This window comes from Corvus moneduloides, chromosome 18, assembly GCF_009650955.1.
Source record: "Corvus moneduloides isolate bCorMon1 chromosome 18, bCorMon1.pri, whole genome shotgun sequence".
Classification (NCBI taxonomy): Eukaryota; Metazoa; Chordata; class Aves; order Passeriformes; family Corvidae; genus Corvus; species Corvus moneduloides.
Genome location: NC_045493.1, coordinates 11,268,104 through 11,285,649, shown reverse-complemented (window position 1 = coordinate 11,285,649; position 17,546 = coordinate 11,268,104). Strand labels below are relative to the sequence as shown.

The window sequence follows — 17,546 nt, the reverse complement described above, 5'->3', positions numbered from 1 at the left end:
GGTTTGGACTTATATTGAAGTTGTTTATTTCATTTCATCCTTAGACTAAGCCGTTTACTGCACAAACACAAATTCACTGAAGCAGAGAATTTTGCTATTCAGTTTGGACTGGATCTTGAGGTGAGTTGTTCATTCATGATAAACACATTTGAGATTAATCAGTATAACTGAAATTATGAGTAAGGTTCTTACCCTATAGTCCAATAAAAAGTATTAAAAATATTACAAATATTACCAAGTTAGTGTTACCTTTTAAAACAACTCACTGTACTTGTATTATTTTTTTTAAACAGCTTGTATACAAAGTAAAAGCAAACACTATTTTAGAAAAACTGGCTTTAGCTTGTGTTGGGAGTTATGGCCGGGAAGCGTTGCTGGATCTTGAGAATGAAGCCAAAGAAAATCTGCAAAAAATTCAGGTTTGTTTTTATTTCTACCCTCTTTCTCTACTAAAGCAATTCAAATTATAAAGGAACTTGGAATTAATTTCAGTGTTTTCCTTATGCAAACAGGACAACCAGTTTGTTGTGAATTACTGCCTAAATGCTCCATGGCCACTGTATGAAACCACTCGAGAAATGCTGAATTATGCTAAAGTCAGAGTAAGGGCTTTATTTGTTGCAATTTCTTCTACTCTTCAACTTCTATTCCACCCTTCTGTACAACTTGAGAGGGCCACAAACCAGTTACAGCCATTCCAAAAGGCAAAAGTAAAGGCATTATAAATCCTATATAACCAAACATGAAGAAGCAGCAAGTGTCGTTCCAGCCTCATTTTTGGTATTGCTCAAGGGCAAAAAAGAGCTCACAGTTTTATTCTTGCATCAGAAAGCAGGGTTTAGTTTTGAGTAGCAGTTTTTTTAAGTACCTTTAAAATATTAATTTTCAAACTAAAGCTCAAAGTAGGTCACCTTTTTTGTTTTCACTATTTTAGTCTTTCCTGCCTTATCAAACAGAACCAGAGATACACATTATCTGTCTGATCCTCCGTCCATGCAGAAATCCAACCAGATTAGACCGGATCAGGTTAGATCCAATCTAGCATTGTAAAATCTCAATTTACAGAAGTCCTGACTTTTTGCTCATGTTTTTACTGCACTCACAGTCCTGTCTGGCATGTTCTGAGTTGTCAGCCAAACCCTTTCATCTCCTTTTTTCAGATCTTGAAGAAAGATAATAGAACCAATGCTCCACCATCTGATGGGGCTCCAGTATCCATAGCTGAGGTGAGGACAAATTTCTTGGATTTGCAGTATCATATAAATAATTGTAATGTAGAGTTTTACAAACTGTACTACTGCTGAACTCTTTTAAAGTCTAAACAAAATTATATTTTATAGTATGAGAGAGAACCACAGTAATGACAGATTCAGAAATAAGCCACTCCTTCAGTCATAGAAAGATTCAGTTTCAGATGCTTCATAAATGGAAGGCAGAACCTTTCTTAAAGTACTTTTAGGTTTTTCATTTTGTTTCTTGTTTAGTCCTGTTGTAAACTGGCCTCATCTGCCTTCAAGGAGAATCAGTGTTCTAATCATGTAATGTAACAATATGTTAAGCCAGATATTAACCTTAAATCTCATCTACATTCAGGTATTGAGAGCTCAGGCAAGGCTTACAACATTCTATGAAGCTTTTGGACTAGAGAAATTCAGGTTTGTTTGTGTTTGTTTAAGATGTAAATTTGTGATTGTTAAGACTGTACCACTGAAATTAAGACTATTTTAGTTTTTTTATATGAAGTTTTCATTAAACTTCAAGCTCTTCCTTCTCTGCCTGAAGTTTCCCATCCTGTGCTGTGGAGAAGGGAGAATGCAGAGAGGTTGAGTCATCCTTTATGCTGAAAACATAAATTATCTGTTGCACGTGCACTTAAATAGATTTTGTTGTTGTTGCTGGTTTTCAGTATGTATAGGAGGGATTGTGATTTTATACAATCACAGTGTACCACTCCTGTTGTTTCTTACAGCATACAGCACTAGGTAGAAAACTTTGAAATCCTCCCCCCAATTCCTTTGATAATGACATTTAACAAAGCTTCTCTTCCCCCTCTCACTTTTAGTGGTATTGCTTGGACAGAATTCCTGCATAATGAGGACATGTTCAAGATTATTGTTTCTCAGCTGGAAGTAGGAAATTTGTCTTGTGCACAGTACCTCTGGCTTAGGCATCAGGTGAGGTGGCACAGACATCTCTGGGATTTATGGAGGGGGTTAAATCTCTTCAATTTTCCAGCCTTATTTCACAGGGGCTGTTACAAAACAGCTCCTCAGAGAAGCAAAGGTCCATGGCAGAATCTCATCTATTATCACAATGATTACCTGTTCACCTGGATCCTCAGGAGGATGAATTTGGTATTGATTTAGGAATAAACTGGTATTTCTGATATCAGAATTCATATTCCTAAGTCAGAACAATGTGATTTATTCTGCAGTGCTTGTAATCTTCCATTCACTTTCTTGCAAGCACAGCTCTCAGAATTTTTAAGTGGACCTTTGCTGCCTAAACTTAAGATCCTTTAATCACACAGACTTCTTACTCTGAATGATGCATTCAAGATAGTGGCTGTGTGCTGTTATTTTATTTTTTAGTGCAGGACCTTCAGTTCCATGTCCATTGTTTTCTTAATAAGACAGAACTGTAGAACAAGTCTGAAAGTAAAAGAACAGTGTGATTTGTAAAGAAATTAATTCAATTAGGTCTTTTTTTAAGAAAACCGAGCTATTTATTTAATTTCTGTCTGTGATTACTGAGATTTTTTTTATTTGTGAAATTTACTGGCTCTTCCTATTAGTGAAACAGCTTTACAGAGCATCAGATGAACATTTACTCCATGGATCTGTAATTGTTCTGGTTTAATATTTTAGGCCGATTTTGAAAGCAGCTTTGATGAGAAAATGCTGAAGGATTTGCTCAATGCCATCCATCTCACTGCTGCTTTGAAGGAACTGTGTGTGTGGCTTAAAAATTTTGTGATCCCCTTCTCAAGGAGGGTTGTGCCAGATGGACAGGTGAGACTGACTTAAGAACTGCAAATTGTAATTTTCTCAGATTAAGATGATTTTACTGTCAGACCTACAGACTTCTGAATGCCAGGAACTTGTTCATCTGTCTTTGAAATGGATTCTTTTCCCTAGCATTTGTATTTTAAATTATTTCTTTCTGAAGAAGTTTCTAATGGCAAATTTTGCTTTGATAGATAGCATAACTGTACTTATAACTGTATTTTTTTCAGAAAATATTAGCAAAATGGCTGGAACAAGCTGCTCGAAACCTTGAATTAACTGACAAGGTAAGTCACACTGCAGAAACTTTGCATATCTTGTATTTCTAGATGTATAATACAGTTTACTAATATCAATTATTTTGGACAGGCAAACTGGCCTGAAAATGGACTCCAAGTAGCAGAGATTTTTTTTACAAGTAAAAATCAAGGTGAACTGGGAGTGACAGCTTTTGGCAAGTGGACTCCTTTGGTAAGAAATGTAACAAATACAAGAATTAGCTATTAAGAGACTTCAAACAGATGCTGTGTGCTAGAGCTGGAGTGGATGATAATTAGGTCACTTGGTTTTAGTGACGATTGACTTAATTCCATGAAAGGAAGGAACCAAGTTCCAATTTTCTTGTGTTTAAAGATTTAAAAAATGTTGATGACAGCCTCCTAATGGTCTTGTCTCCTAACATTTCACTTCTCAACGGTGTTTCAGAGGTGTGGTGACTGTGAAGAGATACAGAGGTTAAAGAAGTTGGTAAATGATTTACAAGAACTGAGAAATCTGTGCAGAAAATACAACTGCAGGCTGGCATTCTGTGATTTTGAAAAGGTAACACTGCAGACACTTGAAAAAGTGCTTTTCAGTTTGTTCTGAAAAGAGAAGAACCTTAGAGCATGTGATTAAAAGTCAGACAAAGGAGGAATCCTGATGGATGGTAGGTGAAATTTGCATTCATAAGCTGCTAAGACTATTTGATAAGTTGTGTTACGAATTTTCTTTCAACTCTGGTTATAAATATAACATAACAAGGTACTGTGAGAAGGTGTGGCTCAAACTCCATGGTTTGCAGGTTATTACAGCTCATCTATTGTGGACCAATCATTCGCAAGAGAGAAATTGGAAGTACAACTGAACAAGAAAAGCTTTGTAAATGAAAGGGTTTATTTGAGCTAAAGAGGGATTTTTGCTTGAAATCATTCAGTTGATTTCAGTGGACTCTGGATGTTGGATTATGTATTAGAGATGTAAATGGCCTTGCACTGACCTGTGATGTTCTAACACGGCCTTTTTCCACTTGCTGCCCAGGAAAACGCAACCACTATTGTGTTTCGCATGCTTGATAAAATTTTGGCACCAGAGCTTGTCCCATCAATTTTGGAGAAGTTTATAAAGCCCTACCTCTGTGAACATAACCTACAAAAAGATGAGCTTCTTCTACAGTATGTCAAGGTACCCACATTTTCTTCCTTTGAAGAAAGCTATTTCAACATGAGGAAGCAGAAACCAAGTCTGATGACCATTTGAATTTACAACTGAATGTTTTAGATCATTATTCCTGTCAGTGAACTTAATGATAGTTACTATTTCAGTTATGAAGCAATCCCTTAATATCCAGAAAATTTTACATTTTTGTTCATATTGTAAGATAGGAGTATTTATCCTGATTTCAAATGTTCTAATCACCTTCATCAAAATACGCAGGATTTGCTGGAGCGTTGTCGGACACGATCTATTTCAGTGTTTGAAACTGCCTGGGAGGCCAAGGCAGTAGCTGTCATTGGCTGCATCTCTGACACAGATGTAAGTATATTTTATGAAAGGCATCAAGTGAGTCCAACACATCAGTTCAAACCAAAACATGATTTTTCCATAATCATCTGAGTGCATTTTTACATGAGTGCTATGAGGAGAAAATAGTATGTTCTTCTTCTAATTCTATTTTAGTCATCTTCCCTGAGATGTTCTTTGAGGGTTTAATTGTAGTTGTGGTGTCATCACATGGAAAACTCACCAATTTTAACATGTATGAAACCACAGTGTCATAAATGACTGCAAGCATTTTCCAATCTAACTTGACACATCATATGATGACAATAAATGCCCTTCATGCAAGTGCAGATTGGGCAAGGAAATAAAATACTTGCCTAAGGAATCAGTCACATTGAACAATACTTCAAGGGACTAACTACTTTGAAACTTATTTTGAAAAGTGAGGTGGTTATGTCCCTTTTGCAGCTGAAATTTGATGCAGTTCTGGAGATAATGCACGGAGCTGTGGTGCCATGGGGTGCAGCAGTGGAGCAGCTGGTCAAACAGCATCTGGAAATGAATCATGTCAAGTAAGCAGCATCCACAGTCTACCCTTGGCTGGGGAAATGCTGTGTATCTGATGTAGAGTGATGATTAAATCCCATAGCTGAAGGTAGCAAAGGAATTAATGATGCTTTAATTTGTCCCCAGAGTGAGGTTACTGCAGGAAAGTTACCGACTGATGGAGATGAAGAGGCTTTTGAGAGCCTATGGGATAAGAGATACCCATCTTTTAAAGGACAAGCAGATGATAATGGTAAGTTGTCAAGACTTTAGATTTCTCCAGAGGTCACAGTGAACAGCACTTGGTGATTTCTTTTTTTTAACATTTGGGGGGTTTTTTTAACATCTCCCATTCGTTAGGAGAAAACATGAGTATTTCTGGAGAAGTTCCTTGATATCCTGAGGAACCAGAGGAATTTTCAAAGTTCTCAGGCTAATTCTGTCCCCAAGCCCTGTTTTCTCCCGATTACACTTCAGTCAGCTTTTCTCTAGATAAAAGTTTTAAGCTTCCAGGTAACTTGCTTGGTACAAGCTGAACAATTCCCTTGTTATCCTTGTTATCAACAAACTAAAGCCCATTTCTGTTTTCTTCTTACAGAGGCTTGTGAGATACATTCTTAAGCAAAATACCCCTGCTTGCTTGGAGGATGCCTTGAAAATTGCAGCAGCATACATGTTGCCTGCTGGGGAAGTCTGCTTCCTGAGGATGATGGACCTGATTGACAAAGAAAGGGTAAGGAAATACTTCATGTCAGTTGATCCTGGAATTTACAGACACTGAGGTCTTTTGACAAAACAGGGGCAAGTTGTATTGCTGAAATCTTATAAGCAGTTTACATATGTATTTTAAATTCAAATTACTAATTCTACACCTAACTGCCTATGCCTGACATGGAAAATGAGACCTTTGTCAGAGTTTTATCCTTCATTTGTGGCAGAATAGGATGAAAGTTATGACCTACAATACACCAGCTGAGTTTGGAATTGAAGTCTCTACGTATTTTCATGTATTGTTTTTGCTTACCCTCTTGGCCATCGTGCAGCCATTGCATCAGAACAAGAATGTACCCATAACTCAGCTTTTCCAAAAGCAAATGTCCTTTTCTTTTTATTGTTTCTGTTTTAATTTTGTTTGTTTCTTTTTCTCCCTTCAGGGAGAAGAGTCTCTGACTTTGTTAAGATCTCTGCCTCTTGCTGAGGCTGAGGAGGTTGCAGAGAGATTGACTCTGTGGGGAAGACTGGTGTTACGGAACAAAGCAGACGATCCTGAAGAGGTACCAAGGCTTTTCACATCAGAAAGTGTGCACACAAGTTATTCTGAAAAGGGAGAAGTGGGGATAATTCCTGGAGAGCTAACAGACAATGGAGTAAACACATATTACACCTATATTTACTGTTTCAGTAGAGGGTTAATATTTAAAATAACTTTCTGTTCCTTTGCTTTTCACCTGGTTGTACCTTAGACTTGGCAATCATTGCTTGAGAAGTTTGTGGAACGTTGCATTGTACTTTAAGAGCTGAAACCCAAGTCTGTTCCTAGCAACATTTTAACGAAAAATACAAACCTTTTCCTTTCCTGCAGCAAAAATCACAAATGTTTATGACTAAGACACTCGTGGACATCCTTAAATTCCAGTTCAGTATTCAAAAAGGTAAGGTACATCTTCAGCATCTTACATCTTGCTCGTATAAATGGAATCAAAAAGTAATTGTTTTTCTCCTCCAACAGACAATCCCATGAAGAAATATGAATGTGAAGAAAACCTAAAATTGTTTGAAACACTTGCTGCCCTGCAGGTGGGTATTTTTGTTTTAAATCCCTTTTGATTTACTGTAGTTATTCCAATTGTTCTTATCACATGGATCATATTAAAAATTAATTGTATTTACAACATATGTGCAAAGGTTGTTTTTATTATTGACTTCAAATTGATTCTAAGGCTAATCTAGCAATTTGATCTAGCCTGGGGAAATTCCCAATTAGAACCGAGTTGTCTATTGAAACCAAAAATTAGATACTCTCACTAAAGCCTTAATTGCTAATACTTCAAAAATTTCATAATAGAGTGCTGTAATAATTTATTAAGATCTCAGGACAGTAGGTAAAAAAATAAGCAATTTAAAGGAAGCTACATGGATACAAACATATAATCTTTTTGTTGTTGTTGCAGGAATACTTTGGTATCTTTCTCTCAGATGAAGAATACAGCAACCCTTCACTGATATCTGCACTTCTGGAGGATCACCTAAGTGCTTGTGAAAGTATCAGATCTGCATCCAAGCCTAGAAACGTGCAAGCAGTGAATTGTAACTCAGGGGGTGGTAAGCTGAAGAACCCTCACACTGAACCAAGGTTGTACATTCTGGCTTCGCTCCTGCAAGTCTCAGAGCATGAACTGGGAGCAAAACTGGCCTTGAGAGCACTGGATGGTGGAAGAGTGGAAGTGGCTGTCAATATATGCAGGTAAAACTGCAAGGCTTTTCAAGATCATCACTTTTACTAGGCTTTTCTGAACTATTTCTGCCCCATTTTTGAATTATGCAGGGCAAAGGAAAAGGCTTTTTGTTTCAGTTAAATAATCAGAACAGAATGTGGCCTTAACTAAAAGCCGTAAGAACTACTGGCTTTTTATTTTTAACATCCTTTTCTTTCTTAATAGGGAGTTCTATGAAAATAGGTGGAATGAAAATACAGGGAAGCTGCTGTTTGCAGTATGCCTAAGGCTTTGTCGTATGCTGGGAGCTGATGTTCCAATGATCACTCCTCATGGGATGAATCTTCCAGCAGTGATCTATGAGCTGGCTGGCCAAGCAACTACACTGTGTAGTCCAGGTAATTCCTGTTACTATTTACTTGTGTTCATGCTGGGAGTCCAGCTTTCCAAACAGTGTTCAACAAACCTGAAAACAAAGTGAATTTCTAGATCTGCATCTGTGAAAATAGGTGCTGCAAAATTGTTTCCTTTTAATAGGACATATGAACCTTCCATTCCTGCTACTGATCTTGGTATTTTTACAGATTTAGTGTTGGATTGTCTGGAACTGTGTAAATATACTTCACTTGCCAAGGCAATTCATGGACAGTGCCAAATGGACAACTATGAATTTACAGCAGAGGTATTTTTTGTGCTGTTCACTGTATATATTATTTTCCCTCTCATTTCTCCAGCACTCTTTAATCAAAAAGCCAACAACAACAAAAAAATCCACACAGAGCTCCACAAATAAAGATTTCCTAGAATTTGTGTGTTCTTTAGCTTAAAGAATAAACTGATTTGAGTCCTAAAAGCAGTGCAGCTGTGGAACAAGCACAAGTAGCATTCTCCACTTAAACTTCAGTATAATAAATCCTACTGAAAATAGTGATTTTGTCAAACAGCTTCTGCCAGGACTGGAAGGGAGCTGGCTTGAAAGTATGGCAGGGAGGGTTTGGCTTTTAAATTAATGTATTATGTGAAAGCTTTCCCAAGAGTTCTGTGAAACTTTAAGATGATCAAGTTCTTGAATAGCATCTTTGTTTTCTGTTTAGGTCAAGCAGTGCTTTAGGCTACTTGAAATGAATGGGCTCTTACAGCTGGAGTGGAGTAGAGCAAAGTGGCTGGGCTTGTTTATGCACAAAATGTTATTTTTCTAGAAAATTATCCATTTGGAAAATGTTTGCTTATAACGTTTGGCCAAGAACATTTATGAAAGCCTCCATTAAATTAGAGAATATTTTGGCTGTACAACTAAACAACTGCAACATGAAAGTCAAATGTGGCCGCTCTAGGTAGGAAATGTATTTATTGCTACTGGCCATTGCACAGAAGTACTGTTTTCTAATATGAACATCATGTTCTATTCCTGTATTCCAAAACAGAAACCTCTTGGTTTGTTAGTGGAGTTACTAACTCTGCCTTTTATTGTGTGTGCTTTTGACAATGTTCTTACTTAGACAACATCTTCTGGAGCTGATAAAGATCCTTATGAAGAGTGGACTTACGATGATTTTTTTAAAGAAGATGGGATAGTCCTTGATCCTCAGACATCTCTTCCAGTTGCATATGAACTTGCTTCTGCTGTTCTGCCTATTTGTGGTAAGCTTGCTTTCCTGAACATTGGGACAATATAAAATCTCTGTTTCTTATTGATTCTTATCTAGAAACAGGAATAATTCAGCATGTGTGTGGAAATTATCACCTCAGAAATCTCAGTCAGACAAACTCACAGTAGAAATGCCCATTAGGGGGTATAGAATGGAAAGATGACTTTGGGGTTGGTTCTTATTTTCACAGATGAGTTTAATGTTGACTGTCTCATCCAAGGGATTTACATACAAAGTAGTTACTGGAAACTCTTGGATTTCTTTGTGAGTCTGAGAGATACTCCCTCCTCAAAAATACATTCTGAGCAGGCACAGTTAAAAATAGCAGCAAATGGCTCTCGAGGTTCACGTGTCTCTATTTTATGCCCTGTCCCTGTGGTATTTTTAGGGTTCTCCCAGACTTCCTGGTGATGCTGAGTTCCTGGCACCTCTGCTGATGTGCATTTTCTGTCTTTCAGAGGACAAGCTGTATCCCTTGGAGTCTATAAGCCTGGCACACCGAGCGTTTATGGAAGGTACCACACACCGGTTGGGTGGGAAGGGACCTGAAGAATCACCTAATTCCAACCCCCTGCCATGGGCAGGGACACGAGGGCTGATCCACCACAATGAAAGTATAAACAGACCACTGGAAAACATGAGGTTTAAATTCACCCTACACAAGCATGACTAACTCACAGGGGATTTTCACAGGGGCCTAAATGTTCCCCTTAAAGCCATATTTTAAGGGGTGGTTTGGTTCAGCACAGAAGTCACCAGTTTGGGTGGTAATCCCTACCCTTCCACCGTGTCAAAGCCTTTACTTAGGACAGAAGTTCTACCACTATGAGTGAGAATCATCAAAGCCTGTCCAAGAAGACAACTTCTGGCCAAAAACTTGTGGGTTTTAAACTAAAATGGGAATCTGTATTAAATGAAAAGCCCTGAGAATTTGAGGTTTCAAAGGGAACTAAGGCAGATCCTGCGTTATAAATTTAATGAAGAAAAAGAGAAACTGCTCTGATATTAACTCCAAGAGCAATATGCTTCATAATTATTTTCTGGGGTTGTTTTTGAAATATTTCACAGGACATAACTTTCTGCTGCCCGTGGGATCTCCCTTCTCTGCAGCAGTGCAGAACTTGCTGGAGTGCAGCCAGTTCCAGCTGGCCCTGAAGCTCACGCTCTGTGCTGTCAGATCCTGCGTCCAGCATGTCATTTCAAACACCAGGGATTTGGCCCTGAATGAAAAGGTAACTTTCAGCAAGTTTAGAGTAGTTCTCTAAGGATTTGGGGAGGCAGGGAAAGGCTCTCACCGTGACCTTTTATTAGCACCACTTGATCAGATGTTGAGTCAGTTTGTGAAAGGAGCTGGTGGTTTCTTCCCTATTTTTCATTGTCCTCTCTCTCTTTACAAAGTGTGTTCAGAACTGAGCTTTTATTCCTGGCCTTCCTGCAGAGACTAGAATGAGTGTTAATAAGTGTTTACTCTTAATTAGTTGTTTTACCATTGTTTAGTATGGGAAAAGTTGCAAGTAGAATATTCAATTCTAAAAAACATTCCTCAATTCAAAAGCACTTGAAAAACAAATCCTTTTTCGATCTAGATGAAATATTTGTAAGGTCTTAAATCTGAAAATAAAAATTACTGTAGTACCTCCTACTATGCTGTAAATGACAAGAAGTTGAAGGCTTAGAATTTATTTTTAATTATGTGCTGTTTTATTCATAACAGCCACAAGACAGAGATCTACTCACTGAAACCAGAAGCTTCCTCATAGCCATGAAAGAGAGGAGCAGTTCAGTAATCAAGACCTCTGCCCTGAACTTACTACACAAGGTAAGAATCCCCTGGAAAGGGTGAGTGAGCCACTTTGTTCTGCTCTACCTGGCAGCCACGTGGAATTGTTTCAGTTGGAAAAGACCCTAGAGATCATGGAGTCCAACCCTTAACCTAAAACTGCCAAGTCCACCACTAAACCATGTCCTGAGCACCACATCTCCACATCTTTTAAACACCTTTAGTGATGGTGTCTCAACCACCTCCCTGAACAGCCTTTTCCAAAGAGTATTTGAGTCCCTTGTGGCCTGTGGCTCTTTGTTCCTGCTCTGATCACTCTGCTTGGAAGGTTCTGTACAGAGGGAGCCTCACCTTTGGGGGATCCTTTAAGGTCCCAAATGATAGGGATGGCCTTTATGTTCTGTAGGTATTCTCTGTCTCATTTTAAATCCTGGATTTGTTTTAGATTGGTAGTTTTTAAAAAGCTCTGTGCAAAACCTGCAGTTTACCATCTTCTAAGGCAGTTTAGACTAAGGGAAGTCACTTTTAGATGGGCTTCAGGATATTCAGATTTTAAATTTCAAATCCTGAAATGCATTTTTATTCTTTTTTTTTTCTTCTAACTTAAAGGCCCAATACATGTCTAAAATTATGGAGCATTTTTCATGTGTTGCACTTGATACAAAGAGACCTATTGAATAAATTAAATAAATTCCTAAGGTTTATGATTTTTTTTTCCCAAACCACAGGTGTTCAACTCTCGTGTCATCGATCAGAAGCTGGCCCTGGGATATTGCAGTATTTTGCCCAAGGAAGAGATGTTCAATAAGCTGTGGGAGATCATAAACAATTCATGGCAAAATTACAGAAAAGTTTTGGTAAATTCCCAAGGCCTCGAGTTTCTTCAGCAAACAGAGAATGTTTGGCATTCCCAGGGCACTGGGAGAGGAGCTGCCCCTGTACCACAGTGTGAAGTTGGGCACAGGCACTTGCTGTCAAAATGAATGTGATTTTCAACCTATGCCTTGGGTTACCTCATCATGACTTATTCCAAAGCTTGAAATTATTTATTTCAGCTCCCATCATTATTTAAATCTACATTTTATTTTGGATAAGTTGTTCTCTGGCAGCAGTTTTCAAGAATGGAATGAGTGAATATATCTGTTAAAATAGAAAGGAAGATGGGAAGTAAAGCATAAAGAAATGGGGAGGGAGAGTAATGTAAATTCTGAGAAAGTGCCTAAAAGGCAACTTTTGTATTACTTTCTACAATGTTAGGAAAATATTATTGAGAAAGTAAATTTTAAAATAGCTTTGAACTGCCAGATCAGGAGGTGAGGTAGTCCTGACACCTTCTCTGAGGTTTGTTTTCATTTTATACAGTTGTGTGATCATGAATTACTTGAAGTTCTTCTAAGGGTTTAGACCTCAGGATTCCCAAATTTCAGATTATTTATCAGACTTGCATTCATTTCCCTTCTCCTTCCTTCTAGGCAGTAGCTCTGGTGGGAACACAGCTTGCTGACCGATATGGTGAAGCAGAAGAAAAGAGAAAATTCCAGGAATTGGTTATTGATGCAGAATGGGGTATCCAGCTTGGTAAATTTGGTGTAAGTTTTTATTTATTTACTTACTTTAGGGTTTTATTAACTAATCAGTTAATAATACCAATATAATCTGAGATGCAGGGGGGAGGGTGTTAGACAGATTTACCACTCAAATGTAAGCAAAGTTGGGGTTTTGTTTTTGTTTTTTCATTCTGCTTGTCTGCATAAATAAACATCAGAAACAGAAATGCAGTAATTGAGGGGGCTGCAAAAGAAAATTCAAGTTCTTAAATATTATTTGACACAGGGGATAGTTGGCAAATACACTGCTTTTTCCTGCTATGAAAGTGTTTGGGTTGAAACTAAAGTAGAAGCTTCACTGTATAAGGTGAGAAGATGAATTATTTCTTTGTCTGTAGATTTCTTTTGAGACTGTATTTAGACAGCCACCAATAAGGAAGAAAGAACTCATAAGAGTGCTGGTACAAAACCCAGAAGTAGACACAGGTCTCATCTTGAATTACTGCAGGTACTGATCCTATTAAATCTATTGTTGCTGTAAGAACAGCCATGGGCACTGAAATCTATTCTGATTTAAATAAATCTTAATTAATATAATATTCAAACTGTTCTTTTTTGAAAAATGCTATTCAGAATACATAGAGGCCTTGGATTAATTCATTCATAAGGAAAGAAGCTCCTTGATGACACCAAAGGTCACAGAGAAAATCATATTCTGTTCTTTCCTAGCTCTTTCATGCTGGACAGTGATGTTGCACTGCAGCTCTGCATTGAAACCCTTCTGCTCCAGAATTCAAACACAAATGATGTTGAAGATGACTCTGCAGAAAGCAGTGAGAGGCAACCTCATTCCACATTACTGGGCAGAGCACTAAAAATAATTCCTCTGCTGAAGAGCACCAAATACCTGGTCATGAGCCTCAGTGGAATATTGTGCAAGGTAAAAAAAATGATAAAATAAAGACAAAACAAAAACCACAGCCAAATCCCTGGAATCTCCATCTAGTAATGCTGCATGTCACTTGAAGGACAGATTAATAATTCCACAGAAACTGAAAAGGTTGTGTTTTTTCCAAGTTTTTGTAGTGTGTGAATGTTAAGTTTCAGTTTTCTGCTTCTCTGCAAAAGAAATTACAGCAACATACCTAATTTTCTTAAAAGAGGTAGAAGCCTTTCATCCCCACTTCCCTTAAATACAACCAGCCAGAAAATAATTTTTTTAAAAAGTAATTTCTAAGTACCCTGGATAAGTTCTGCATTAAAAATAGGTGGGGGTAAAAATGATATGTTGGAAGTGGTTTTTTGTTTGGATGGGGTTTGGTTTTGTATTTGAAGGGTTGGGGTTTTTGTGGGGTGGGTTTTTGGTTGTTGGGGTTTTTTTTGTTGTTGTTTTCAGCACGTCTTTGGTCTTTCTGGAAAATCCTGATGACTTTTTGTAGGATTTAAGAATGCATTTTAGATAATTATATCATGCTGCTTATATTGACATAACACTGAAGAAACAGTAATTAAAACTGGTAATTAACAGGTTTAACTGGGAAAAATTAACTCACTTGTATGTTTTTATAAGACAAATCATGTAACATCTTATCAAATAGATGATTATTTTGAACAGCTGGATCCTTATGACTATGAAACTCTGGAAATTGTCCTGAGAGTTATCCAGAGTGCTGATGAGAAGAACACCAGCATCCAGCTGAGCCAGGTGTGTCCAGATGTGTTACCTTGCTAATGGCATCTCATTTCTGCTTTGTCTATTTATTATTCATTCAGAACTGTTGAAATCAGTTGAATTATTCCATGTACACATCCTTCCCTCAGAACACAGCCTTAAAAAAAGTGATTTCTAATAGTTTCTCAGCAATTCTTGTAGCAGGGACAAAAAGTCTGCAGGTATTTAACAACTGGCCCCAAAAAATTGCCTCCAGGACTTAATAGTTTGTTTGTTTATATTTTCTTTCTTTTTTTTTTCCTCTCCCTAGGCTTTGAGCCTCCTCAAACATCTGAAATCTTATTCAAGAATTTCTCCACCAGTGGACCTAGAACACCAATATCTTTTGGAGCAGATGATTCCCTTGTCTCCAGCTGCTCACACCAGGCTGCCCTTTCACCTGCTGTTCTTCAGAACTTCCCAGTGTTTCTGGAACATTATATGTAAGTTCAGCATTTTTTATGGCCATATATATATATATATATATATTTATATCACATTCCCTTTCTCTGCTATCTGTGACATTTAAAGTGCTACAGTATATGTTGTATATTAACTGTAATTCTTTGTTAATGCAGTTTTCATCCCAAGTACTTCTGAAAGCACTTGTGCTCCCAGATTGCTGCCCAGAGGAGCTAAGATGATAAATACAATGCAGGGTTTGTCCTCAAATTCTTTCCTGGGATCTCTAAAATTTATCCATGTATCCCACTTCCCAGGCCAGTGGGGATAATTGCAATCATATCCTTTCTCTCCCAATGGAGGTCCCCATCCACCAATAAACAGAAAGTGCTTAATTTCACAGAGGAAGCTGCCAGTGGATTGTGACACTTTCACAGGCAACTGATTTTTCCCTTTCAGCTGCAGAGCTCAGTGAGGAAACCTTCCCAACACTTCTGTTGATTTCCAAGCTAATGAAGGTAAAGTAACAGCTTGAAGGAATTTATTTAAACATTATTCCCCCACACCCCAAAAAAAGAAGTTTTCATCTTTCTTGTGTGTGATGTTGGCCTCGCTGTAGAAGCTCTGACAACTCTTAATCTACTTTAACATTTTTCCAGGTTTCCCTGGATACCTTCCACATGTCTGCAGTTCGACATGTCTTTGAAAAAAAACTGAAACCAAAAATATTCGAAATGAGAAACAGTGGCTGTACCTCCATTGTTAACAAGGAAACCATAAAAACTGTGCAGGCACTTCAGTCCTATATGCTGTCCATAGTCAATCCAGAGTGGGCTGTGGCCATGGCTCACAAGATTGCCCAGGAATTCCCCACAGGTGGGTTGCAAATGCGATGGGGGAAGGAATGGGGGGAGAAAAGGCTTGGGACCAGCAGAGTGAGGGTGTGAGCGAACATTTGTTCACTGATCTTGAATAACACCCAACAAAGTTTGAGGATGAAAATGCTCCTGCATCCAGTTTTGAACAGTTGGTTAGACCAACAGCCATTTGATGTCACAGCACCACCATCAAATCCTTTTTCTCTCTCTTTTTATAGAATCATAGAAAGGCTTGAAGGTCCTTCCAGCCCAAACCAATTCTATTCCAACCTGGACACCTTCCACTGGACCAGGTTGCTCCAAGCCCCATCCAACCTGGCCCTGTTGTCTTGCCAAAAGTTTCTCCATGTTCACACCATCTTCAGACATGTTTTCCACCAAAAGCCAATATTTCAGCCCAGTTTAATTACCTTTTCTGCTATTTGAATCCAAATAAATAATATTTTTTTGCTCTTAAGACACAAGAGTTTTCCTATTATTTTAAATAGCTTCTAATTTTTTTTTAGTTCTTCAAAATAAAATGGGTATAGGATATACTGTAGGAAAGATTAATGAAAACTTAATTTATTTACTTCTTTCCCTTCCTTTTTTTTTTATCTTTAAAAAGGTCCTGACCATGTCCAGGCATTGAAATTCTGTCTCCATCTGGCTGAGAAGTGGCTAAAGAGTGCTACAGCTCAGGTGATGGAAACTGCTTGCCAGACTGTTGTGGAATTATTACAAAAAATTACAAAATACTTAAGTTTGTATTTTAATTTTTGGTGGTTTGGGCAGTGGAGTGTAAATTGTACCATAACCAACCCTGATATGAGAAATACTTTTGGGGAAGTGACCCCCCCAGAAGAATCCTCTGTCTTGAAACAGTCTCCTGTTAACACCCTGCAAAAATCAGACTTAGTCTTCTTGGAGCTTGGACAAAAAATAAGCATTTTCAGGGAAGAATAATTTGTCCTTTCTCCTGTTGTGTGCATTTTTCGTGCTGCAGGAGAATGAGGTGGAACCTGACCCAGCTTTGATCAATGGCATTATTAATTTTTGCTTAGAGTTCCAAGATTCTTTAGCTGTTTGCAGTGTTATATTTTAAAAAAATCTGCTTTGACTTGATTCTCAGGCTTGTTTTTACATGGTTTCCTTTCTCAGGGAAAGGTGAATAAGAATCTCAGCTTTGATCGTAAATATCAAACTTCCTATGGAGTTGTTGAGGCACAAAGAACACTAAATAGTTATCTCTATTTAGTCACATGATCAGATAGAATTGTGCCCAGATTAAACTGAAATTAAACTAAAATTTGAGCAGCCACGAGTTTTAATAATAATCTTTTTTTCTTCTCCATTTTACCCTAAAATCTCTTCATTTTACCTACTGCCACATATTTTATTTGGCTTTTTCACAACATAGCTTTGCAATTTTTTTCAAAATACCTTTCCTAGCTAGAGCAACAGGGTTAATCCTCTCTGTCTGCAGAAGAAAATATCTGTGGGTACAGGTGTGGGGACACCTCTGAAAAGCAGATCCTGTCTGTAAAAAGTTAAGATTACTTTTTCTTGTGCTTTTTAGTAAAAGAGGCTTTTTAATGTAAAACTGTGGTGTTTTGCTAAAGGATAAGCCATGTGAGAAAGCAGAAGTCCTCCAGAGGAACTTACACTTGCAATATAAGAGAGCAGCAACAGAAAACGTCCTGATAACAAATAACTTGAACACTGGGGAGCATCTAAAGTCCATTGGGAAACCAGCAAATCTGATTGTTTTACTGTATGAACACCACAGTATAGACCAAAGATTCCAAAATCCAGCTGGCAGAGATTATCCAGGTGAGTTTTCATAATCCAGG

At 37.9% G+C, this 17,546-nt stretch overlaps 1 protein-coding gene across 4 annotated transcripts in view; it reads left to right on the top strand.

Moving 5' to 3' along the window:
* The window catches only part of KNTC1 (kinetochore associated 1), a 32,137-nt gene that overhangs the window by 6,462 nt on the left and 8,129 nt on the right, over positions 1-17,546 (top strand). For all 4 annotated transcript variants that reach the window (XM_032128066.1, XM_032128064.1, XM_032128065.1 and 1 more), the window contains exons 16-50: positions 45-120; positions 294-419; positions 513-602; positions 1,161-1,226; positions 1,594-1,655; positions 2,063-2,174; positions 2,868-3,011; positions 3,236-3,292; positions 3,375-3,476; positions 3,711-3,827; positions 4,305-4,448; positions 4,701-4,799; positions 5,235-5,338; positions 5,460-5,565; positions 5,911-6,045; positions 6,467-6,586; positions 6,895-6,964; positions 7,042-7,109; positions 7,484-7,776; positions 7,973-8,145; positions 8,332-8,429; positions 9,247-9,388; positions 9,855-9,911; positions 10,465-10,628; positions 11,111-11,215; positions 11,905-12,033; positions 12,649-12,765; positions 13,122-13,231; positions 13,453-13,663; positions 14,339-14,428; positions 14,706-14,877; positions 15,296-15,354; positions 15,496-15,712; positions 16,322-16,395; positions 17,316-17,526. In XM_032128066.1, the coding sequence (XP_031983957.1) occupies positions 45-120; positions 294-419; positions 513-602; positions 1,161-1,226; positions 1,594-1,655; positions 2,063-2,174; positions 2,868-3,011; positions 3,236-3,292; positions 3,375-3,476; positions 3,711-3,827; positions 4,305-4,448; positions 4,701-4,799; positions 5,235-5,338; positions 5,460-5,565; positions 5,911-6,045; positions 6,467-6,586; positions 6,895-6,964; positions 7,042-7,109; positions 7,484-7,776; positions 7,973-8,145; positions 8,332-8,429; positions 9,247-9,388; positions 9,855-9,911; positions 10,465-10,628; positions 11,111-11,215; positions 11,905-12,033; positions 12,649-12,765; positions 13,122-13,231; positions 13,453-13,663; positions 14,339-14,428; positions 14,706-14,877; positions 15,296-15,354; positions 15,496-15,712; positions 16,322-16,395; positions 17,316-17,526 (4,220 nt within the window). The remainder of the gene's footprint in view (positions 1-44; positions 121-293; positions 420-512; positions 603-1,160; positions 1,227-1,593; positions 1,656-2,062; positions 2,175-2,867; positions 3,012-3,235; positions 3,293-3,374; positions 3,477-3,710; positions 3,828-4,304; positions 4,449-4,700; positions 4,800-5,234; positions 5,339-5,459; positions 5,566-5,910; positions 6,046-6,466; positions 6,587-6,894; positions 6,965-7,041; positions 7,110-7,483; positions 7,777-7,972; positions 8,146-8,331; positions 8,430-9,246; positions 9,389-9,854; positions 9,912-10,464; positions 10,629-11,110; positions 11,216-11,904; positions 12,034-12,648; positions 12,766-13,121; positions 13,232-13,452; positions 13,664-14,338; positions 14,429-14,705; positions 14,878-15,295; positions 15,355-15,495; positions 15,713-16,321; positions 16,396-17,315; positions 17,527-17,546) is intronic.